Source organism: Malania oleifera, chromosome 6 (assembly GCF_029873635.1).
Source record: "Malania oleifera isolate guangnan ecotype guangnan chromosome 6, ASM2987363v1, whole genome shotgun sequence".
NCBI classification, from domain to species: Eukaryota; Viridiplantae; Streptophyta; class Magnoliopsida; order Santalales; family Ximeniaceae; genus Malania; species Malania oleifera.
In genome coordinates, this window is record NC_080422.1 from 1,346,381 (window position 1) to 1,372,038 (window position 25,658).

General features: G+C 37.6%; 1 protein-coding gene across 3 annotated transcripts; it reads right to left on the reverse strand.

The window, feature by feature from the left end:
• Window positions 1-1,326: 1,326 nt before the first annotated feature.
• LOC131158822 (uncharacterized) lies at window positions 1,327-23,929 on the reverse strand. 3 transcript variants are annotated; one of them, XM_058113721.1, is made up of 9 exons: window positions 23,591-23,922; window positions 22,420-23,354; window positions 21,860-22,236; window positions 14,298-15,470; window positions 14,044-14,202; window positions 13,574-13,907; window positions 3,503-3,573; window positions 3,267-3,389; window positions 1,327-2,201 (listed from the first exon to the last, which is right to left on the reverse strand). In XM_058113721.1, the coding sequence occupies exons 2-9, from the start codon at window positions 23,297-23,299 to the stop codon at window positions 1,833-1,835; spliced, it is 3,486 nt and encodes a 1,161-aa protein (XP_057969704.1). In that variant the 5' UTR covers window positions 23,300-23,354; window positions 23,591-23,922; the 3' UTR covers window positions 1,327-1,832. The 3 variants fall into 3 exon arrangements, with proteins under 3 accessions (XP_057969704.1, XP_057969702.1, XP_057969703.1); XM_058113719.1 differs by having other exon boundaries at window positions 22,420-23,388; XM_058113720.1 differs by having other exon boundaries at window positions 22,420-23,929.
• Between the last annotated feature and the right edge of the window lie 1,729 nt (window positions 23,930-25,658).

Below are 25,658 nucleotides of genomic sequence, written 5' to 3' on the forward strand. Positions count from 1 at the left end.
CAAAATTTCAGAAACCTCCCCTAAGATTTTAAAATATTATAGACCTCCCTTGAGGTTTAGTAAAAAAATATTCAAACTTATCTGTTTGCAAAATATAAGGAAAAATTTGTATCTTTTTATCAAACCTCAAAAGAGATCTCTAAAATTCTTGAAATCTCAGGCACAGGGAAGGTCAATGAAAGTCCTGAAACTTTAGGGGAGGTTGCTATCTTTTTGTCAAACCTTAGGAGAGGTGAATCTATTTTGCCCAAGTATAAATATATCTTTGTCTTGATATTCAAAAGCACTAGTAATTATTATTTTTATTAAATCAATGGAAAGAGAAAAAAGAAGAAGAATGCTTCCAATGTCTTCTTAACAAAAATTATATTTTAGAGAGAGAGAGAGAGAGTTCTTTGATAAAACATATTTATATTCTTTTATAAAACCCAAATCTTGTCAAAAAAGATGTAACTGAGAAATCTTTTAGTTAATGTCCTCTATGAGCTCAACCCTATAGTAAAATCTAATAGTAGATAATTAGGTTAAGTTTCTATTTTCGACAATATAAAAGAAGAAAATACTTAAACCAAGTTTATAAACCAGGTAGGCAGTCAAGTAGCAAAAAGAAGTGTTAAAAAGAATAAGTATGATTGACATTTAAGGATCTAGATCCACTCAATGCCCTGTATGTGAACCTAACCTTCACGTCTTTTTGGAATTCCTAACAAAGTTGTGCCCCACTAAAAATAAAAATAAAAAAAGGTTAGATCCCTTCTGTAAACAGCAGCCTTTCTAATGTCAAATGCTTTACATCTATATTTTCATATTGCATTTGAAAATATGAATGTAAAACAAAGCTCCCAATGCAATTATGCAGGGCAAATACAGGAGACATGATGGTGCAAAAACAGCATAATGGACGGGAAGGGTACATGCCATATTTTGAAATTTATTAATGTGATCAAGACATACAGTACGGCCACATTCTTATGTTGCTCTGAATTAGGGCATTCATATGTAAAGCTTTATTTTAATAGTAGTGCGACTATATTCTTATGTTGCTCTGAATTAGGGGAAGGAATCATTATATAGATTCATCAAAATTCATTCCTTCACACATTTATATTATAGATTTAGCACAAAGTCCTTTTCCCAAAGCCTATGGATAGTACAATAGGCAGAACTTTTTTATTGGGTTGGTCGTCAGTATGAATTACAAAATTGGAATTATCTTTTTCTTTCTTAAAAAATGTTCGTGTGCATCTTTTTGCAACACAAAAACTGACAAGTAGTTGGGAGGGCACTGCCATACCCTCACAACCAAAATACAAAACATGCAGAAGAGGAAATGAACTTACAAGTACTACATTCCATTTGAGAATTTTTGCAAGCTGCTGAAAATCTACATGAATAGCTAATAAGCTCCAACGTGAAAAGCTTCTCACATATGCATCTACCCTCTCCCCCCCCCCCCCCCCAATCCCATCAATACACCTATGTACACTAATTTTACACAATACACATTTGAATCCACACCAGCTATCATTCAGCACCGAGACCCACTCACGATGAAGTCAATCCATTAAAGCTGAATAGGGAGAACTCGCATTAGGTCTCAAACAAAATCCTCGTTCCGCATAGGCCTGAAGGGAAACTGTCTTCTAAGTTGCAGGAGTGCTCCATATACAGCATAGCTGCCTTGATTGAAAGAAAGGTATGCCAAAGAAGCCTGCAGGATGATTTCAAGCATACATTGGCCACACGAAAAAGGGGCGCTTTTCCACCATAGCAGACAACCCTTTTCCCAAAGCTGTGAAATAAAATCAACAGAACAAATCAACCACTTTCAACTACAACAAGGTTCCCATCTCATCTGAGCTTATGGAAGCCTCACTTCCACCAAGGCATGTTCCACCTTCTTGAATTTCATCCTCACTGAACATGCTCTCCTCACTGGAATTGGAAAAAGGACCAAAATCATCATCAGTAAGCACATCTGCCTTCCGGATCTTTCTAACATCCCTTATCTCTCTTCCCTGCAGAGCCAGTCGCCTGCGCTTCCGTGCTTTGCGCTTTCCCTTTGGGAACTCTTCTCGGTGGGAATCGAAATTCTTTCCTTCAGCCTCCTTCACAGTTCTGCCCTTGATGTACTCTTTATCGTCTAAGTCAAAATTCAAAGGCTCAGCATCAAGTTTGCGTCTCTTCCTACTCGTATTGGTCTGAAAGGATTAATGGATTAATCAACTTCACATTTAGATTACAATCACAAAGTGCAATTTCACAGGCAAAATTGTAATTATTCAACTTCAGACTTAGTTTACACTTACAAAGAAGAGTTCACAGGCAAATCTTAAGTATACACACACACACAAAAACTAGGGCAAAGAGATACAGGAAACAGGATGATGTCTGTTGAATTCACCCACTTGAGGAGCATGTACAGCTTTTTCCCCATGTTGAGATGCAAAACATGATTTATTACTGCAATGACAAAATCCTAAATGTTTACTTCATTTCTTTAATTTTAATAGTTAACAACAATCCCAAAAAGAAAACATGTTAGCAATCCTTTACTTCATTTTCGACATTAATAGTTAACAATCCTCAAAAACCCATGTCAGCAATTCAAACAAACACAACCTTAGCTCCTCAATCTTTCTTGCATTTCGTAGGCTGTACACATTGTAATTTTCCTGGGTTAACTTTTTTCCCAACAAATTTATGTAATTCAACTCTTAACAGCTTATTATCATCAGCTCTTCAGATTTCTTTGCTAATTAGATTTCATTTGTGCAAAGCAAACTAGCCACTGTTTCCAAAGAGAGAAAACAGATATGCATACTCGTAGAAATAGTTACGTTTTCCAGTCATTAATATATTACTCTTATTTAGCTTTTATTATTAAAATCAAACTAGTCATTACCATATAACTCTTATTTAACTTTTATTATTAAAATCAAACCAGTAAGTTTTATCCGCAGGAAAGAAAATAAATTTATTTATTATTGGGGAAAAAAGAAAAAAAAGAGGGCCACTTGCTATGCAATTAGTTAAAGAACACAGCAAGAAGGCAACATAATCCAGTTACTAGTTTTGGAATAACAAAATATGACCAAAAATAACCAAAACTTGTTAAATAGGTTCTACAGTCTGGTTGAGCTAAGATGGCCATTAGTTTCCTACTAAACTAGTCAAATCTCAACCCCAGGGATCTGTGACAAGTCAATGAATCACATTCACACACATTAAGGCACGAATTTTGAAGACAAATTTCATAAGCATACCTTAGGACCCCGATCAACCAATTGGGACCACTCATTTCGGTTCCTCAGGCAGTCAAGAACAGCCTGTGAATGACTTGAATATGCATAACGCTCACCATTGTTCTTACGCAAATTGTGCCAGTGCTGGAAAGAAAATACACAAAAAGAAAGGGAGGAATGATGAGCCATTTTCTTTCCTCATTACGATGCAAAACAAGCATATACAAGAGGCATGTGTAAAGTGGAAGCAAACATACTGGCAGGACAGCATCACAGAGTTCTTCATAAGTCATACGCTCACCTTTGCTCATTATATCACTAATCAAGCCTGTAGTGTGAGCAACAAAATTAACAAATAAATATTAAGCTTAGTAAATGAGGGAGAAAATCAAAGTAGTTAAAAATTTGGATTGAAACCATTTTGAAATAAGTTGTCAAGTGTAAACAAGAATAACAAAACGACAACAACAATGACAATAATTGCAATAAGGTCTTTTGACTAGAACATGTGAGGTCGGGGCAAAATGCCACCTAGAAAATAAAAACTATCCCCACAACTGACATGCCAAGAAGCCCATGTGTCAGTAATTAAGACCCACTTTTCCCACTTTAAGTAGTTTTCTAAGGAAAACCTGTTCACAACTTCCATGAAAGTTCCTCTCTACTCAAAGAAAGCATGATCCTAAGACCAAAAAAAAAAAAAAAAGGCAAGTCCATTCTTATTCACTACTCCCATTTCTTGCGTCTGTAACCCTTTTCTGACTGGAGCACCGAAAGATTTTACTGAAACTGCATCAGTTTGACACCACTTATGGGAATCAAAACAAAAAAAGAATCAGTCACTCTTGTTCCCATTGAAACACTCATATTATCAGGCCCTTGAAGACTGGAATGACCATCCCTTGGTATTTTCCCGTCCTGAAGACCCATCAGGCCAACCAAATCCAGCACCTGTGCATGCCCCGTGGGATACATTGCGCTTCCCTAGAACAAATCCACAATATGCAAGACCAAATGAGAATTTAAGCTCATAATGTGCAAAATCTAATAGCCCAAAGCAACTCACACCACGAACAGAGCACAACACAACACCACACCCCAGGCTTCCTAGGCCAAACAAAAGCATTTCTGAGGGGCGCACTAGCATGGATTCCCCAAAGCACCCTACCAAATGTGTTGCCTGGACAGGAGCCTGTGATCGACAAAGAACCAAAAAGAACTTTTGAGATTATAGACATTGATTGGAAGAAAAGATTAGAGCAAGCGTCTACCCCTCAACCAACCTCCTTAACAACAAAGAACCAAAAACAACTGATTATAGAAATTGGTTGGAAGAATAGATTAGAGCAAGCGCCTACCCCTCATCCAACCCCCAAATTCACCGACAAATCATTGAAGAACCATTATCCCAGTGTTTTCTCAGATGCAAGTAATGGAGCTCTACTAGATCACCACGAGACATTCAGCGCCTTAATGGTTCTTCATGGAGCACCTGATGCAATAATATATAAAGCTTTCACCACAACCCTAAATAAATCAACCTCGACAAGGCAGCACGCTAATTTAGTGTTTTATTCATTAACTGTTCATTAGCAGCAGCTGGATGCAAAAAACTTTTGCTTGTATCATAGAGGCTAGATCTGCATGAGTATATTTGACACTTCAATATCAAAACCTAGGAGAGAAAATTTGCAGGGAGTGCTCCCTCTCCAAGAGGTTTCTACAGGCATTTTCCAAACTATTGTAGATTGCAAAAGTATTGCAAAGCAGAGGACACCATGCAAACTAGGGGAAAGGCTAAGCTAAGAAAGGGCTGAAAGAAAGGGAAAGAAAGGATGGATATGGAATCACAACCAAAAAAAAAGAGGGGGTGCAAGACAAACAATTGTAGCTCAAAAAAGTGGCTTAAACCCATTCAAGCGGACTCTAAGCACACCAATTCTATCAAGACTATGAGCATGATATTAAGGATTATCGACACTTGAAGAATGCAATAGATCCCTTCATCCGACAAGGGATGTAAAAAAGATTCATGAGATCACCCAAATAAGACAGCAAGAAGAAAGGAAACCTAATGATGATGAAATTAACCTGATCAGGACCATCAATGTGATGTTAACCTCGAGGAGGAGACAACTCACCTGAAAAAACAAGCCCAACAGCAGTCTGCCCTCTTCTTCTTGTCTTTTTCTCATCTCCTTCTCTTCTTCTTCTTCTCTTAATTCTCTCCCATAATTCTCTCAACTCTCAGATTTCTAAATTCTGTTGCTGTCTCCTCTACTCGCAGCAGTCTCTGTCCAGCAATTAATCTCTGTTTGTTCCATCTTCCGCTTCTTCTTCATCATCTTCCAATCTCTACTTTAATCTCTTCTTCTCTGTTACGCACTTACGCTCTCGTCTCATCATTTCCTATCTAAAATTTCAGTTTAACAAAAAAATAAAAACTGAAAGCAGTTCTGCATTTTCAGAACTTTTCAAAAAATTCCAACTGTGTCCCCATTTCTTCAAACACCACTTTCCAGCCGCCATCAGCAACACCACCCATACCACCAAAAAAGAACCCCCCCCCCCCCCGGCGCAGAAACCTTTCCCCTCAATTTCATCACCAACCAACCAGCCGTGAAGCCCCACACGCCACCTGGAGTTCTCCAGCCGCCCCCTTCAAAATCCACCATTGCTGGAGTTTTGTTCACGCCACCACCACCACTTGACTCACCACCCTTCAATCTACCACTCGCCACAAAATCCTTGCCGGAAGGTAGCCTCCGGCAACTCACATGCCCCACGTGCCGGCGACTGCAAGTGGGATTCTGCCGGACTTCCCTCCCGCAGCCAGAATCACGAGAAATTCGTTCCCAGCCACGATAAATTGGTGTTTTCTCATGATATTTTGATTTGCAGCATGATATTTTGGTTCCCAACTTGAAATTGTGTAAGCAAGCAAGATAATTTGGCACAAAACCCTAGAAATTGTCGCTGCCAGCATCAAAAGTCAGGTTTTATTGCTGCTATTTGTGAGTTTTTCTGGTGAATTTGTTTCATTTTTGCGTGATACTCAAGATTAAAGGTGACTTGAAGATTATTCTTAAATAATTGAAAGTGAAATTTGTGATGATTTGCTTCATATTAGTGCATCATGGTGGCCAATGTTGAATTGTCTGCATAGGTGGAGTTGTTATCCGGTAGGGTACAAAATATGGAAAATGCTTTGGAAACTATTATTGGTGCTTTGAATAGGCTAACAACCAAAATTGCAGCCTTAGGTAAAAGGCCTATGGAATTTCCTACCAAACAAGATGGCAGAATTGCTGCTGTCCCTCAGACTGTCAGATTTTAATGGTGATGGTTCTCCTGATGAATTTGATGATTGGGTGTATTCTTTGGAGTACTATTTTCGATGGCATGACATGAATGAGGCTGGAAAGTTGTACTCTGCTGAACCAAAATTAAAGGGAATTGCTCGAATTTGGTGGATTAAACAAAGGGAAATCTTTAGAGGAAGGAGATTTGGTGAGATTACATCATAAGATGAGGTCAAGCGAACCATGCAGGAGCAATTTGTGCCTTCCAATTATCAGCAACATGTTCATCTCCAGCTCTGACTTGAAGCAAGAAGAAAAGACAGTGATGGAATACACTAGTAGATTTTATCATTTGGCTACTCGTGCCAATATAGAATGGAAAGAGGACATTATGATAGCTTTATACAGAAAAGGGTTGAAACCAGCTATTGCCTCCAAACTCGCTGCATGTCGTCTCATCACAGTTGGGGATGCAGTGCAGGTTGCCACTCAGATAGAGGACATGCAATGGAATATTCCTAGAGCTACATCAGCTCTTCAGGTCGAGAAGAGTACTAGTGGAGTGGTACGAAAGAAGACAGTTGAGCAATTTGGTAAAAGGTGTTCAGACTAATACCTCTCCTCTTGGAAGAATCCTGAGCATTCTAAAACAACTTCTAAAAGCCAACCATCACTCAAATGCTTTAAATGTCAAGGTTTTGGACATCGAGCTGCACAATGTCCTAACTAATTCATGGTTGTTGCAGAAAAGGAAGAAGAGGAAGAAGATGATGATGATGATGATGATGATGATGATACTAAAGAAGTTGAATTTTAAGTGACTTAGGTAATGATAGCAATATCCTGTTTAGTACTTCGACATATGCTCTCTTCCCATAAGGTTAAAGAGACAGAGGATTGGAGGCAGACCAACATCTTTGAAACTCAAGTGATATGCCAAAAACAACTTTGTACTTTGGTTATTGATCCTGGTAGTTGCACAATGTAGTTTTTGAAGAAGAAGTGAAGAAGTTAAATTTGGAAGTTGAGCCTAGTCTCGAACCTTACAAAATTTCTTGGGTGACTAAAACCAACTTGAATGTCCATAATCGCTGCTTACTAACCTTCAAGATTGGTTCCATTATGGAGACAGTGCAATATGATATCCTTCCTCTCAAAATATGTCACATTCTTTTGGGCCAACCATGGTTATTTGATAGGAAGGTGAAGCATGATGGATATGAAAATTCTTATTCTCTCACCATTGACAAAAATAAGTATAAGTTGATGCCATCATGAATTCTTCCACTCACCAAGTTGAAGCGTACTGCTAGTTCCTTTCTTATGAAACGAGATGAATCTATTCATGGTGATGGACTCCTTGGAACTTTCCCCAACTCAACGGAGTCAAGTTCTTACCAAAAGGAGGGAATTGATGTAGTAGGACGAGAAGCGGCAATTTGGATGGATCATTTCGATTCAATTAGGAGGCCTATGTCAAAGAATAGGGTTAATGGTTTATTAGGTATGAAACTCAAATGTGCTTATTTATTTAGTTGTTTAATTATATGCGTGTAGTTTGTTGTACTAGGATTATTTATATTGGGGGCTCGCTTGTAGTAATTGTGTATGCTAGGGGTATGTTTGTAATGTGATGCAGTTTTAGAGGTATGTGTGTAATTTCATATGTTTAGAGGCTTTCTTATAAATAGTGTGTGAAAGCCATGATGTAGGCAGTTTTTGATGAATTTTAATGGAAATGAAGGTGAGTTTTCCCCCTGGTATCTCCTCTCTCCTCCCTTCCCCTTCCTTCTTCTCTTCTAATTTCTCCATGGCTGCAGAACCTTGATGCTGCCCCTGCATCATCCAGCCTCTTGAATTGTGAAATAGAAGAAGCAAAAGTTTACCCCCAAATGCAAAAATCAATTGGAGGGATTCATAATCTTTTCTAGAGCGGCTTCATAAGGGAGAGAAATTATCCCAAGTAGCTTGCTGAAGTTGTTTTAGTAAAGAAAGATTATCTACATAGATTTCACAAATCTTAACAAATTCACCTAGCAAAATAAATAAATAAAATATAAACAAATTGCAACAAAGCCTGCCTCAAGGATATCTTCATTTCGCCAAGATTGACTAACCAGTAGATACTCTACTATTGAGAGTCACAAGGATGCCTTTCAAATTGGAAGAAATATAGAAGCTCATGTTGACGACATGGTCAAAAGTCAACAAGCTAGAAACACATCTTGAACTTGGAGGAAATTTTTTGGAGTACTAAGAAAGTATTGGATGAATTTTTTTTTTTTTTTTTTGATAAAAAAAAAAAGGGTATAATTAATAGATAAAGAATTTACAAGAGGGAGAATGTAGTAACCCAACCCAAGAAATAAATAAATAAAAGAGAGGGATGGAAAATTCAGAAACAAGGACAGCATGGCCTCGTCGACGTCGATGAATCCCAGTTTTCGTCGACGAGTGCCTTTCTAGGGATCGTCGACGAAGTTCAAGTCCTCGTCAACGAAGAGATACCGAGAGTCCGGAATAATTTCGGGCTTCAGGTTCATCAATGAAGCCTTATGGTCATCAACGAACGACCTTCTGCGGCTCGTTGACGAATGCTCCACTTCATCGACGAGGGCGGTCGAGTCAAAGACTTGAAGGAGAAGAAAGATAAGATATTTTGAAACCAAGTATCTTTTCTCTCTTTCTCTCTCTCTAATCTACGAACTATACTCTCTCTCCTCGATTTTCTCGCCGATCGTTGCCATATTCAATAATAGGAAGTTATCACTAAGATCAAGGAGTATTTCTCTACAAGTCTAGCGGAGTGAATTTTTTATCTGGGCATTTGGAGCCCCACTCCAAAAAGTTAGGGGTTCGGCCTTTTGGGGCGTTTTTCAGGAAAACAGGTAAGGGGATTATATTATGTCAACTAATCTTACAGATTTTACCGATTTAAAATGTTGGAAATGTTTATATGTGTAAAATTATGGCTTTTCTAGGGTTTTCGAGCCTACGGTTCAGTTAACCGACTTTATTTCCAAAACCAACCGATTAAATTCAATTATGATATTTTTAGATTAAAGTACTCAACTTTCTAAACGTTTTCACTGGTTGGGAATTTGGGATTTGAAACCATAGGGGTATTTTACAACAAACCAAAGGCGGTAGGGTTGATTATCTTCGTTTTTCTTGTATTTAGTTATATATCTATATTTTTAGTAAAATAACAACTTAGAGATACTCATACCCCTATTTTCAATACAGTATTTATTTATCAAGCAGTTGTGTATTTATGAATTACCTGATGAAAAATTGTGTGGCATAAGTACAGTTTTAATTGGCATAAATGAGCAAGTTTTGTGTAATATTGATATCATACGACAGCTATATGTTGAGATATGATACGATGGCTATATGTCGATATGTAATATGACAGCTAGATGTCGAGTTTATGATATGCCGATTTTTATCGAGACAGTTTATGACAGATATAATATGCCTGTTTTTACCAAGACAGTATACAACATATAATTTTACAGAACTACGAACAACTAATGTTTTTTGTAGTTTCATGAAAATGAATTATGATTTCAATTTTATACGATGTAAATTATCATATATGACTCTAGAGTCCTGTTGATATGATGTTATGTTATGAGCACGATACCGGAGCTATATATATATATATATATATATATATATATATATATATATTGTAGAGGTGCAACCACACATCTTAGATAGAGTGTGGTATGGGAAAGGCGACTGGTGGCCTAAGTAAAGTACTCCCCGATGCAGAAATTAAGGTCTTCATCCGATGCAGTAATTCCGGGTGACCTTGCCTTCGGGCATAGGGTAGGCACCATCGTACTACTTTATGTTTGACTTAGGTATAGCCGGCCGGCTATATGCTAGGTCCAGCCTCCGGGCCACACAACCCGTCATGGGGGTAAGCATGTCGTATGTTATGTTTAGCGTGACGATGCTAAGTCAGCAGTACAGGTTGTATCTTCTAGGCATATATGGGCATATTTCCTATAGAAAGAACTATATTGAGCCAGCAGTATATATTTTCAGATATACAATTCAGTATAGTCTTAAAATGCCAGTTAAATGATTTAAAAGTTAGCCGTAATATGTACACACAAAATCTCATGTTAACCACACACTGATGATAATATAATCCGTCTTACTGAGAGGTGTCTCACCCTATCATACAATTCATGTTTCAAGTCCTTCGAGGGATCAAGTTTAGCGTACCACCAAGCTGGTTTTTCATCGTTGTTTGTTTTGTCAGAACCGGTGAGTCATAGACAGTAGCTATGTTCCTTTTGGAGGTTGTAATAGCAAAGTATGGATGTAGTATGTATGTTGGGAAACAGTTAGAAACTCTAGTATGTGTTTGATGCATTAGTATGTAATTTCCGCTGTGTATGCATATGATGATCAGTATGGAACACCCGTTCCCCTTATTTGGGTGGGTTGTATATGTATGGTATCAGAGAAATGTATGTTATGTATGTTTAGTAGCACTCCGGGCCCTCCTAGAGGGTCGGGGCATTACAAAGAATGAGGCATCTCCTGAGACAAACTAAGACAATCCCAAACTAAACAAATAAAAATGCCCAAGAGAAGAGATTATCAAGTCAGCATGTTCCTCCAATCTCTTTGAAAATCCTGGAAGTTCACCTCTTTAAAAAATCCATGACCGACACACCACAGTGAGGCTAAGTACTTAATTTTTTCCCAAACCAACATGTAGTTTAATTTTTTCCCAGATAATATTTGAGTACCATAATACCACGAAAAAACCACACTTCCATAATGTTGTCCATCGTTCCTTATACCAAATCCTAAAGGATATATCTAAAAAATCTTCAATCGAAGGAGGACAAACCTAGCTTTCACCCATAACACCAAAAAGCATATTCCATATGCTCCAAGCAAATTCACATTGCAAAAGAAGGAGAAATTGTCTTAAGAGTTCTGGCAATAGAGCACAAACATGGAGCGAGAGAGCCTGCATAGGTCTCCTAATTTGAAACAAATACTAGATGAAATTTAATCTAACCAAATGTGCCTTCAAGGTTTTCTATTATAACTTCACCAGTTTGTGGTTAAAATTTAAATAAAATAAAAAAATAAAAATAAAAATAAAAAGGAGGAAAGTTGAAGCACATCTGAAGAAGAAATAAGCCTTGTCAAGCACATCACCAACTGGAATATCCACAAAGTTTAGAATCTCATAGGAAAAATTGTAGCCCCAAGCTAGTTCATCTCCAAGGCAGCCAAAACATGCCTCCCATTCTTCACTCAAAATGGTACTAGAGTTCAAGTAGAATGAGTAGTGTTACAATGCCTCAGAAGAACTTAAAAGATTCAAAATATCACCTCGAGTAACCAAACTTGTGCCTAGTGAGTTTTTTTGCTTATACCTAGCAAGTTTTGGCTACAATGTTAGTCCAATCCTAGTCAAGGAAGAGGAATAATCATGTTCCTCGTATAAAAAGGGACCAAAATTATGATATCAATGAGTAAAGAAGTCGGACTACGCCTCTATAATTTCACAAGGAAGCTAAAGCCTACTTATATGTCCGCACAATCATTAAAGTGACCAACCACCCCATCAAGCAAGTGCAACAGAAGCTCCACACTTCGGAAGGCTAATGACATGGTCAATTGAGTTGAGCAAGTTCAAGCCTACATTGGCCATAAACCTCTACAATATTTAAGAGCATGCACCCTCCTAGATGAGCATGGGGTTGGAGAGGATGCAATATAAACCCTTTATGTGGGAGCTCTATGGCATATGGGAGTGGAACTTGCCCGATTTTGGTCTCTCTAAATGAAAGCATTACAGGGTGTGCACTGTTGTTTGAATTCAAAGCAACAAATAATGAAGCCATGCACGAAGCGTTGTAATCAGGCTAACTTTAGCTTAGAGCACAAACTATTTGAGAGTTTACAATGATTCACAATTACTGGTCAACCAAGTGTTAAGGACATTCAAAGCCTAGAACCAATAATATTTAATGAAGTAGTACCATCAAAAGCAAAAGAAGAAGTAGCTACGTTCTAATTAATCAAGACCGACCATATCCAAGAATTGAGAACTTGTTAAAAGCACTCTCCGAACTGATCATCTCCACAACCACTAGACTCCAGTGCATCCTTGTCCTAGAAACTATTCCTTTTAAAAGCATTGACAACATGGATCTGAGTATGCCAACCCTTGTAGAAGCATTGACAATTCCAAGTATGCCAAATCACCACCGAGTGCATATGCAGGAATTAGTCGTGGAGCAGTCTTCTCACCCATTAAAAAAGGCATCTCCAACTCTCCAGACCACAAGGCTCCCCACTTTGCGAGGTAGCAGGAAGGTCATCACATGTATGCAGCCCTACCCCTGCTTTTATGCAGAGAGGATGTTTCCTTGGACTCTCTGCTTTTATGCAGAAAGTTTTCTTGCCCAAAAAACTCTATTAATGGCACTACTCTCTATTAATGGTACTGCTAGCCAATCTCAAAAAAAAACGCACAGAATTTGCCAAGAAATGCAACATTTTCAACCTACATTCCTGCACACCCCTTCTAGCGATGACTTTAACATGAACAGCCAGTCCTCTCTTTTCCGAGTGAGGGTGCACCACCTTGGTCCCTTCAAAAAAATTAACCAGGTCAAGGAATGGTGGTGCCACTTTAACATTTCACATGGTGAAGCAAGGACTAAAGCAGGCCTATCAAAGTTCCATCTACAAGTCAGTGATATGCTGATTTGCAGTACCAAGTAACCATCTGAGGGAAAATTGCCCCAAACTTCCATGAAAGTTGATCTCTATTTAAAGAAAGTATGAACAACGGGGGAAAAAACAAAATCATTCTTACTCCTTAATCCCCTTTTTTGAATCCCTATAGCTCTTTTCTAACTTACGCATCAGAACTCTACTCGGCCTATGTTCTTTGTTTGCAGGACCAACTGTGGAGTACCCAACCCTGACCAAAAATTTGCAACAACAAAAAGAATTATTCAGATAAACAGCTACCTGGCAGAGTTTGATGGGCCTCATCATCAGATGTATTCCTTGGTGAATTATGTGTGGATGACAAAATTAAGTCATTGGCCTCAATAGAGGAAGAGGGACCACTATTTGCAGCCATGGTTGGGGCAGGAGGGATATTCTTCTTGACAGAATCTACTGCTTTTAAAGAGTCATCATCTATATTCCTCTTGATAGAAGCATCCACTGTATATGCTAAATCCTGTCTCCTCTGATCAGGTGATGGCAGTGTTCGATCAGTTTTCTTAGCTTCATCATCAATTTCACGAGAACTGTGAGCCCCATCTTTGGGTACATCCTTGTTTCTTCTCCTAGAAACCTATAACAATGTTTTAGACAGAACTTGTAACAGAAACCAAACAAATATTAACAACCTTTGCTTTCAAACACTGAAAAATACATAGTGAATTTATTCATATATTCCATTAAGGAACATAGAAAAGTAAGGGCCTTACCAGACTATGATCCTTTCCTCCAGAACTGGAAGAACGCTTTATTAGTATGCTTGTAGCAGTTTGAGAAGCAAACGGAGGAAAGCTACCCGTGTGACGCACACGTGGCACCCGAGGTACTCTAGGAGAGCTGTTGAGTTCTTGATGCAGAAGTAAAGCAAGCTGACAAAAAAAGGGAAAAAGAAAATCACATCAAAAGTCAAGCTATCATGTCATAACTTCATTTTGATAAAAAAGAATGGCACTTCTGTACACACCTCTTCATCACTTAGGGTGGTAGGAGCAGATGACGGTGCAGAGTGTGGTGTTGATGATGTATGATTTGACTTAGAAGATGGAACGCTAGTGGACTGGCTAAACTTTTCACCTCTTTGTGCTAAACCAGGGCCAGGAATCTTATTTTCTGCAGGTAAAGACCTCTGTGTTTGCAGTGAACCAGCAGATTCACCAGTTCCTGAAGTAACTGCAACATTATGCGCCGCAGATGCCTTGGAAAATGAGTTCATCGCTGGATCCTTAGAATCTGGCAAGGGCTGCTTGGAAACAGAAGCATGTGGAATCCTGCTCAAATGTGATGCTTTTAAAGCAGAATTTGCAGAGGATTTTGGACGATCCTTCACTGTCTTCCTCAGCATTCCATGCCTGTCTTCCTCCCCCACTATGTCACTAGCAGCATGATCCTTCTTCATACTAATATTACACGTTACCCGTTGTTTGGTAACAGAAGCAAGGTTGTGAGAATTCACAGTTTTACAATTATCAGAAATCGGTGATTTGGATACCATAACAGAGGATGAAGGGGAGGAAGATTTTTCAACACCTGATACTGTTTTACACTGACTCTGTAGAACACAGGGGCTTGAGCTTGTTCTACCAGATTTTGAGGGCTCTTCAAGAAGTTCTGAAGCATGTCTGGGCTCTTTAGAACTTTTTTGAACAACCATGGAACTTTCTGAGCACTCAAGTTCTCGCTTACACTGATGAAGATCAGCAGATAACTCATCAGGCTTGTCAATATGACAATCATTGACAGCATTGGAACTCCTGTCAATATCTTGAACCTTACAGTCACTGGACGGCGAGCTGCTTGCCAAAGCAGCATTCACTGTAGTATTTTCAGGCAGGTGATCACCGGATTCCCCTTGCTGAGCCATGTGATTGATCTCCTCCAACTTTACTTCAACAGAAGGAGAAGAAAGCATGACCCCTCCACAGTTAACAAAATCTTCTTCTGTTTTCATTTTAACAAGAGGCTGTCCAGAGTTCACTGAAATGTTGCCATTTGACTTTTGCAGAATCAGATCGTCTTTGATTTCCAGTACAGCACTAGCCATATCTTCAGAGAGTTTTGTCTTGTGTACATCAATCACAACACTTTTAGAAGAATGCTCTACACTGGCATCCAAATTATTAACATCCGTGCTAACCCCCTAATGCAATTATGAATGAAATGTCAACCAAAAGCATACAAGTAAAAATAGTCAGATTAACTTCAAAAATAAGTAAGCCAGTAACTGAAGCATCATAATATTTCTTCGTAATGCAATATCTATGTTCCGGCATTCAAAACTGCTTGCCAAGAAGGATAAATACAACTCATCACAACTTTGTCATTGGCCAAAGGAAAGGCATCCAAAAAAACATTTAACTCATAGAATCAAGAGTACTAGTTCCAAGAATGAAAGCAATGCAAGAATCAAGACTACGATTCAGCAGTAAGCCAGTAACTGAACCATCATAACATTTCTTCTTAGAGCAATATCTATCTTCTGGCAATCAAAACTGCTTGCCAAGAAGGATAAATAGATTACAATTCATCATGACTTTATCATTGCCAAAAGAAAGGCATTTAAAAGAACATGAAACTCATAGAATCAAGAGTAGGAGTTTCAAAAATGAGAGCAACGCAAGAATCAAGACTACAGTTCTAAAAGTAGCACAATAAATTGATTACTGTTCATGATCAACAAATACAGAAAATACAGGGAAAAAAATCTCTTAACAGGCTTCTGTCGTTGCACTGGAAGCTTGCGGGGGTGATTGTAAAATTAGTTATAACTCGTACAGTGAAATCGTTTTTTAACATATTTGTTTGCTTAGTAATTGCAATAAGCATTTTATTTTAATTGAATTAATGAAGTTTTCTTAATATCAAAGTTAGTCGTCCTAGTTGAAAAGATAAAGACTATTGTTCTAGAGCAATAGATTGATAACTATTTATGATCAATCATGCAGCAGCCTGGGGGACAGGATCTCTAAGGTCTTCACATCAAAGACTAGCACGTCAACTCTGGGCTAATTGACTATAGAACAAGTGTAAGGGGGCATTTTTTTGCATTTAATAGCCTCTAAATAGAGGCTGGGTGACTCTAAATGGTCCAACATTCAGTGAACTGGTAGTGTTTGTTGAGCATCTGAATAAACTTTGAATTGGCTCTGACCGAATCAGCATCTCCCTCATATGCTGACTCGGTCAGCACAAAATTAAAGCCACACGTGAACACATTAGCCCCCCCTAAAAACACCAAATTACTTACAAAGCCCAAACCCTAAACGCCCTTCTCTCCTCTTTTCTCCATGCACAGTCATGTCTGTCCTCTCTTCTGACTTTCCACACTCAGCTACACACAGCCTCCAGGCCCTCCACGCACAGCCATCGCACCTCTCCTCCATGCAGTCACGCCTATTCTCTCTTCTCTCTTCTCCACACACAGTTGCTCCTATTCTCTCTTGTCCACACACAATCACGCACAGGATTCTGGTGGAATCTAGGAACATGAGAATGCTTTGCTGATGAGGATCCTCTTCTGTGATACCAGTTTATATAATTTCTGTCAGCATAATAATTTTCTCTAATATTTTTTAGAATGTGAGAGAAGAAGAAGAAGAAGAAAAGGAAGAGGGATTAAGAACAGACCAGCAATTTTTAAGCACGTTTCAAAATTTTTTCACTCTTTTGCACAATACATCAAAAACAGACCTGCAACTTTTAATTGCTGTCAGTTTGTTCAGTTTATATACATTTGGTTTTTATTTATAAGTTATAACTAAAAATTTTTTCTTTTTTTTTTATTTTTTTAGGTTTCATAAAAATGTTTAAGGGTTGAAATCGTAAAAAAAATTATTCATATGCACATTTTGTCAAACGACCAAAATTATTCAGCATTCAGGGGTTCATTTTAGTTCTAATTCCAGTTCACAAATTCAGAACTGAATTCAGCATTCAGTGCTTAATGCTTAATTTTGTCGAACACCCCCTAAGTCTGCACAAAAGCAGCTTTTTTTTAACATACTTATTTACTAATAAATTGCAATAAGTGGTGTATTTTAATAATAATATATATACATATATATATATATATATATTTATATATATGCACACATAAGTATGCCCAAGTTGAAACACACATGTCAAGAGTCAGTTTTCCGCAAATGAGAACTGAGGATCAGAGTTGTTTAAGGCGGAACTAGGCAGGCAGCTCTGCTTCTTAAACATCCTAGCATCCCCCACACTTGCCCCAAGAACGGCATCCAATACATGCATACCTCCTGCAAAAGCTGCCTAAGAACTAGAAATGGTACTCCCAATCATCTCTTACATCCTATCAGCAAGAACCTTAGCAATGATCTTACAAACACTCATAGTCAACCTAACAACAACAACAAGCCTCAGGTCCCATTAGGTGGGGTCAGCTACATGAATCCTTTTTTACCAACTCACCTAATCGAGGGCAATATATCTTGCTAGCTTAAGAGTTATTAAGTCCTTCATCACAATCTCATTCCAAGTTATTTTATGTCTACCACCAACACCCCTTTTAATACCAAAATCAATAACTAACTCCTCCTCACTAGTGTGTTGTTTAGTCTGCGTCTCAAATGCCCAAACCATCTATGCCACCCCTCCCTTATCTTGTCACCGACCGGTGTTATGCCTAGTTTTTTGCATACATGTCTGCTCTTTAATTTATCTTTTAATGTTATTCCACTCATCAACCTGAACATTCGCATTTCGGCAAATTTTACATTTTGCATATGAGGTTTCTTAGAGCCTGTTTGGTATCGTTTCTATTTTCTGTTTTCTGTTTTTATTTCTCCACAATGAATAAATAGATTATAAAAACATATTTGTTTATGATGTCAGCTTTCTGGTCTGTTGCCAGTTTTCAGCTGTTAGACAAAATACTAAAAACCAAATTTTATGATTTTCTGTTATTTTGGAAATCTGTTGCCAAAACCTTTACAATTCAGAAATAGTTTTTTTGGATTAAATTATTCATTTTATACACTTTTAAATTAAAATCAAATTAAATGATCATATGGACTTAAATATAATTAAAAATATAGCCAATTACAAAATACTTTTACCATTTTTCAATTGTCATGTCCAATAAAATTTTTATAAAGTGAATTTTGAAAATAGAACAATTAAATAAAATAATATAATAAATTTTATTTTAATTATAGTAATTTTTTAATGTGTATTATTCGTAATTTTATTATTTTAATCATATTTTTAAAATATTATTTGATTTAAAGATGAAAACAAGCATTTTTTAATTAAGTTTTTAATTTGCATTAATTTTGAAAATGCTTACAAAACAGGTTACTAGTTTCTAGTTTTTAATTTTTGTTCCTAGTTTTTAGTTTTTGCTTCTCTAATTTTTGACAGTGATATTAAACGGCCCTTTAGTTGCCCAACATTCTAATCCATAAAACATGGCTAGTATTATAGTCGTCTTGTAAAACTTTCCTTTTAACTTTAAAGATATTCTAAAACCTCACAACACGCTTAATACAATCCTCCATTTTACCCAACTTGCTTTAACTCTATGCACCACATCCTCCTCAATTTCTCCTTCCGCTTGCATAATATATCCAAGATACCAATATCTACTAGAGCAATTAATTTATTGACTATCAAGTTTATCATCCTTATCTCTAGTACACTTCCTTACGCTGCTAAAATTACGTTTCATATATTCTATCTTATTTCTACTCATCCTAAAACATTTAAACTCTAATGCAGTTCTACAAGATTCTAACTTAGATTCCACTCTACTCCTACTTTCATCAATCATGACAATATCATCTGCAAAAAACATACACTAAGAGATCTTGTTTTGGATAATCCTAGTGAGTTCATCAATCACTAACACAAAAAGATAAAGGCTCAAAGTAGAACCATGATGTACATCTATTGTAATAGGAAATTCTTTAAGACTCCCTTGCCACAGTCCTACCATTACTTGTTACTCTATCATATATATCCTTAAAGACTTCATTATAATTACTGCTTACTCTAAAACCCACCAAAGGACTTCCCTAAGTACTCTATCACATGCTTTCTCTAGGTCAACAAAAATCAAATGCATGACCCTTTTCTTTTCCTTAAACATTCCCATTAATCTTCTTAAAAGATAAATAACTTTTGTTGCCGACCTTTCATACATAAAACTAAATTGATTATCTAAAACCCTCGTTTCTAGTCTTATTTTTTGCTCAATAACATTTTCCTACAATCTCATCGTATGTCTCATGATCTTAATTCCGCGATGGTTATTACAAGTTTGAATATTGCCTTTGTTTTTATAAAAAGGTATTATCCTACTTTTCCTCCATCCCTCCGACATTTTCTTAGTTTCTACAATGGTGTTGAATAGATTAGTTAATCATATACTTCATTTATCCCTTAAACATTTCCAAACTTCAATTGGTATGTTATCTAGTCCTATTATTAGCTTGACTCATAGGCCCAAAATCACCAACTCTAACAGAAGAACCTTTCTTCAGAACTATGGTGATAAAAGTCGAATTCATACTCATGGAGACTACCCCATTAGCAAGAAAGTCCTGAAACAACTTGAAGAGATCCACCCCAACCACATCCCAGCAATCTTGAGAGAAGACCAAATTTAACCCATCCGCACCTAGAGCTTTTTTCCCTATCCATTCTAAACACGGCCTGATTAAATCTCATCCCTTGAAAGTTCGCACCATCCAAACCAACAAACAACCAAGATCAGGCACCAATCCAAGCCCTCAATAACAGGACGATAAGGGTTCTCCTCCTCGTATAAATTTCTAAAGAAACCGACAATATCCTCCAAAATACTTGTAGGATCCCTAATGACAATACCCCCATCAAATTCTTTTAAAAACCATGTTTTTTTCGCTTAACACAAAAGGAAAGAAAGTAGCAAAGCTCTCTCTATTTGTGTGTGTCAAATGAATAGTGTTGTTTCTCACAAGTCACAACCCACAAGACAGCATTACAAACAAAAGAATAAGATTGGACAAAATGGTATACAGTAATATTTCCATAATAGACAATTAATATAATATATCAAGAGGGAAGAAGGCAAATGTAAGATTAATCTTATAAACCAAATATATTTGGGAGTGCATGTGTGAATAGTTAAATTGTGTGAATATTGGGTAAATAAAAACAAATCTCCTTTATAATAATATTGACACCAAAATAGATAGATAAATGAGTTTTATGGAGCCAGCACAAATGGCTTTTTAGCAATAAGTGAGTAGCTAAGGAAAAGAAATCTAGCACCAAGGCAGAAGATAAACAAATTAGATGAGGCTGGATTTTGACCATTGTTTAGAAATTTTCTGAAGCACAATTTTTCCCCAGGAGGCAACCTTGCTAGGCAATTTTGTGGATGCTTATACAGATTTAAATTTTTTTTTAGTTTAAAAAATAATAATAAAACAAACAAAAAATAAATAAAAATAACAAAAAAAAAACCTGCATCTTAGAGCGATCACTGGAGAGTTTGTGTATTGAGGATGAGTGGAGACCACTGGCAACTAGTTTTCCATGGACCCACCGGGTGTTCTATTGGTGTTTCAGTGTTGAACTGAACATTAACATCAACGAGGTCCATATTGCCTAAAATGATTTGACCCAAAATCCTTCAACAGAACCACTGTTTCCTATAATTTTTGTCACTTTTTATCTGGAAGTAGAAAGAAATAACTATAGTTTGATTCTGTATAAATAGTTCAACATGTAAAGCTGAAACAGAACAGGCCAATCCACATTTGCATTATACCAGATCTGGTGGTAAATGAATTAGACCTGTAGAACGCTGTGCCACTACCATTAACATGATAAAAACTTTAAAACTACCAATCCTAGAGAACACAATACAGATCAAAGTGAAGGACGACATACACTTGTCAGATTATCAACAAACCCAACAGTGTTTACCCCAAAGGAATATCCACGGAAGAAACATCAGAGTTGAGCAGAGGGCTCAGGGCAATCATTCTTGAATGATTACAATTGAAGAAACACATTGTTTAATTTGTTTGCTATAATGGTGAAAACTGAAAACATAAAAAGAAGAATAGTGGATGAGTGGGAAAACATGATAGTAGTAGCAAGGATGCTGAGGTAGTGGCACCACGGCATTTACAAAAGATTGTGGCCAGAGCAGTTGTGCTGTGATACAGGGATGGATATTTGTGCACTGGCAGTGCCATCCTCACTTCTGTTACTGTAGCAACCAGACCGATGGTAATAACAAAATAGTGATGTTGTCTATATTTTACGGAAATTATCACCAAAATTTTCCTATAGTAGTGTGATTTAATTACAGGTTAGGTTGGGAGCGTGATGGAGGCAATGGTAGCCATTGACTGCGGGATAAGATATCTGTTTAAAACAACAAACCAAATTCCTGAACCTACCAGTGTTTGAGACAGTATGGATAAAACACTAAAAAATTCCCACAAGTAAAACAATGATGACAATATCTTAATTACACTGATAGCAGAAGACATGCACCACATTAAAGCATACCTCTTCATTTACAAGAGCACTCCCAATATCATTCCTTTCTAAAACTGATCCTGTGCCATCATTCATTTTGAAAGAACCCTCAATTGTTGCAGGAACCTGATGAACAGCCTTGTCTTCCTTTGCTCCTGCTCCAATTGAAGAATTATGCTTAGAGATGTCAGAGGAAAAGGCTTCTGGATTTTGCTCTTTAACTGCCAAGCTGTTTTGGGGCTTCTCAACAATATCGCCCACTGCAAATGTATCATCTGATACAGGCTCTCGGGCCACACTGTCCTTCAAATTCTCGCTCTTGGTGTTATGAGTATCAGACTTGGGAATCTTGGGACCTCTGTCTTCATAAAATTCCAATTGTTTTGCACCATTGTTGGGTGTAAACACTGAGTAAAACCAAAACCAAAACAGTAGTAAACATATGCATGGCGTTTAAAGTAATAAGTGGACTGTGATACATCAATCTTGCAAAGAAATGTATCCTCAATTTTTCAAATGATAAGAAAATAAGAAATACCAAAAATAATTGAAGATAGCATCCTAATCTTTTGCAAAGGACAGGAAATCACCTGGTTTGGTCGTCTGTGTACCTCTCTTCTGCACATCGGACTCTTTGTCCGTGGCCTTGACCTTCTTCTTTCCACTCCGATCCTTGGATGTCCCCAGATCTTCTTTTTTCCGCTTACTCGAATGGATAACAATGGGCCGAAGCAAGCTTCTCTCCTTCGCACCATTTTGCATGTGCTTGACATTTAAATCCTCACACAGTTTCCCTTCACAGTCATCTTCTCCAGTTTGGCCTCTCATGCCAACCAAAGTAGCCACAGGGGTTGTCAACACATTCTTCTTTGACAACGAAAACAGTACACCAGCACCTTTTTTAACAGGATTCTCATTTTCCTCTTCAATTCCATCATCAGCCTCCCGCTTTTCCTCCCAGCAAGGAAACTCTCTGTACTGAAAATTAAATTTTTTGGGCACATAGCCCGAGCACTTCCATAATTCCCGATTGAAAACTGATGACAGGCCCCCAAAAAGGGCAGGTTCCCCACCAGGAACGCCTTGAACATGTACCCTCTCCTCAATTGGCATGTCAGTCCAAAGCCTAAAAGGTCGTCGAGGAGGATTGCTCAGGGGACAGGAGTTTCTAATATCATTCTCCATTCTCATTGTTTTAGTGGGGAGCTCAACCAGTAATTGAGCAACCTCGGTTTCCTCATTGTCATTCCTACTGCTGTTCTTACTCTTGCACTTGTCACAAGCAAATGAAGCATCCCCTTTCACATAGCGTGAGCACCGGGTGTGCACCCACACCCCACACTCGTCGCAATTAACCATCTCCTCCCCATCATCAAAATTCACTCCGCACACACAATCCACTGTCCAAGACTCGTCAATCCAGTCATCGGGAGGGTCAGAGATCGGAAGACGGTGCGACCGCCCTTTCATAGCTTCCTGTTTCGTGCCCTAATTCCTAAAAACCCCAGCAATCGAAACCCTAGAACTAATTGTGTGTGGAATGAAAACGGTTTCAGAATCTAACAAGCAAGGGTTCAAATTAGTCTCGCCCAGTTAAAGCATTCAACAATAAATCATGTTGAAGAACATCAATCCCAATCCTAAACCTAAATCTCGCGGTTGTGAGCCGAAGGGAATGAATTTAGAATCTAACACGCGGGGCTTCTAATTAGTCTCGCCCAATTGAAGCATCAAAAGGAAATGGAGTTGAAAAAAAGATACCTGCTGGAAACTTGTGGATTCGATGGCGGAGAAAATGACGAAACTGCTCCGGTGGATTGGTTGCGTGTACCTGGTTCGGTTTATCGGCGCTGAGACCTCGTTGAAGCTTGCGTGAGGTGGTTGTTGGACAAAGGAACGGCTGAAGAACTGTCTGCGAGAGAGAGGCGGAGTCGGGGTTGGGACTTTGTGGGGAGGGAAGGACACTGCAACACGACGATGAAGATGGCCGTCTGACTCCCACGCGACGGAGCGGAAGCGACGAGGGTAGCGAAATCCAGGTATGAACGGATTGGCGTCCGTCTCGTTCGTGTTCGCGCGGCTCGGCTCCGAAATATCCCCGAACCCGATGCGATAAATGTCATTTTCACGAGGGCCAAAAAATAAAATTTATTTACATTTCTATTCTAGTATTAAAAAATAAAAAAAAATTGGAATTACGACAGTTTATGAATCTTGCTATCACTAATATTGCTGGACTCGAAGACTAAAGTCTCTCCTCTCTTTCTGTTCGTCACATTGTTCATTATAAACATATGATGCTAATTATTTTTTTATATATATTATACTCAAAAAAAATAGTAGAAAAAAGGTTAATGTGAATTTGAACAATACAAATTATTCATTTGTTTGCCTATAGACAAAATTAGGGTTTGCATTTCAATTGACGCGCCTAGTTCTAGTTGCATCTATTAACATATGAGTCAAAATTTTTGTTACTTCTAGTTTGTGTGTATTGGATTAATACTTGCCCTTGAATCATCAAAATTGTTAAAGGAATTGGTGGTTGAATAAAAAAGCCTAGTATGCGAAAGGATCTTTAAACCATGACCCAAAAATGCATGTAATATATGAATCATTTGTATAGTGTTTATTAGAGATTAGCTTGATTTGGTGGCAATTGATATTGATGATAGGAAGATACGAAGTTCAAGCCATCCAAGTTCATGTTGCTCTTGGACGATTTCAATCAAATGCAAAGGTTTATGTGTTAATGATGGCTCTCTCAAAGTGATGATGATTGTGTTTACGATTTTAGGTGGAGGCATAAGTTTTTGCGACTGCCATGATCTTGAGTATGTAGGCCGAACCAAGTGTCATGATCCCACAATAGGTGTATATTTGGGAGATCTTGATTATATAAAAGGATTATGTCTCAACCTTGTAAGGCATACTTTATAAGACAAAGATATGCTATTTAATGAACCAAAGTAGATAATGTCTCACGAGAGTTGTGTGAGATTGTTATATTTGGTATCAGAATCAATATAAGAGTACTAACATTTAGCACAAGTCTCACACAAATTGTGATCCACTATGATATGGATATCATGAAGTCATACAGAGAAGTTTGTTTTGATCTTATAACAATCATATGAGAATCCTTTTATCGAGCAAAACTATGAAGTTTAGTGGGTTAAAATTGACAATATGTTACATAAGTTTAGGCAAGACTAAGACACAAAACAAAATATCTTTTTTTGTTTTCAATATTATTGGCCATGTTTTACGAAATCAAATGGTGTTTTGACAACATATAGATGATGTCTTGCAAATTTTGCGACAATTTTTATACGTAAGCTACAAGTGGTTTGTAAGCAGGATTGACAATTATCAAAATTACATATGTAACATAATAACTTCTCTCACTCTCTCTTTGACACGCACATTGAAGGGTGAACAGTGGTTATTGAGTAAAATGTGATTTTTTTATAAGTATATGCTTAATTTCCCATTCATTTATAGTTGAATTAACTTAAGGTTAGTGGTGCACTTTTTTTTAAATTTACAAGTGATTATAAAGGTTATAATTTGTGACGTGTGAAGTGTGAGTGTTAGGACGGGAGGAGCCCATGTGTGGATTTGATACACATGGGTGAACACCAACTTAACCCAAAAGCTTAAGTTTATTGGGTCTTGGGCCCACCCATGCATATAAGCACCTATCATCCACTATAATTTTTCAATGTGGGACAAGCTCACAAATGGAATTTTCAACAATCTCACCTTCACTTGTAAGTTCCAACTGCTCCCCTTAAACGAAAATCATCTCCCTTCTAGGAGTAAGCTC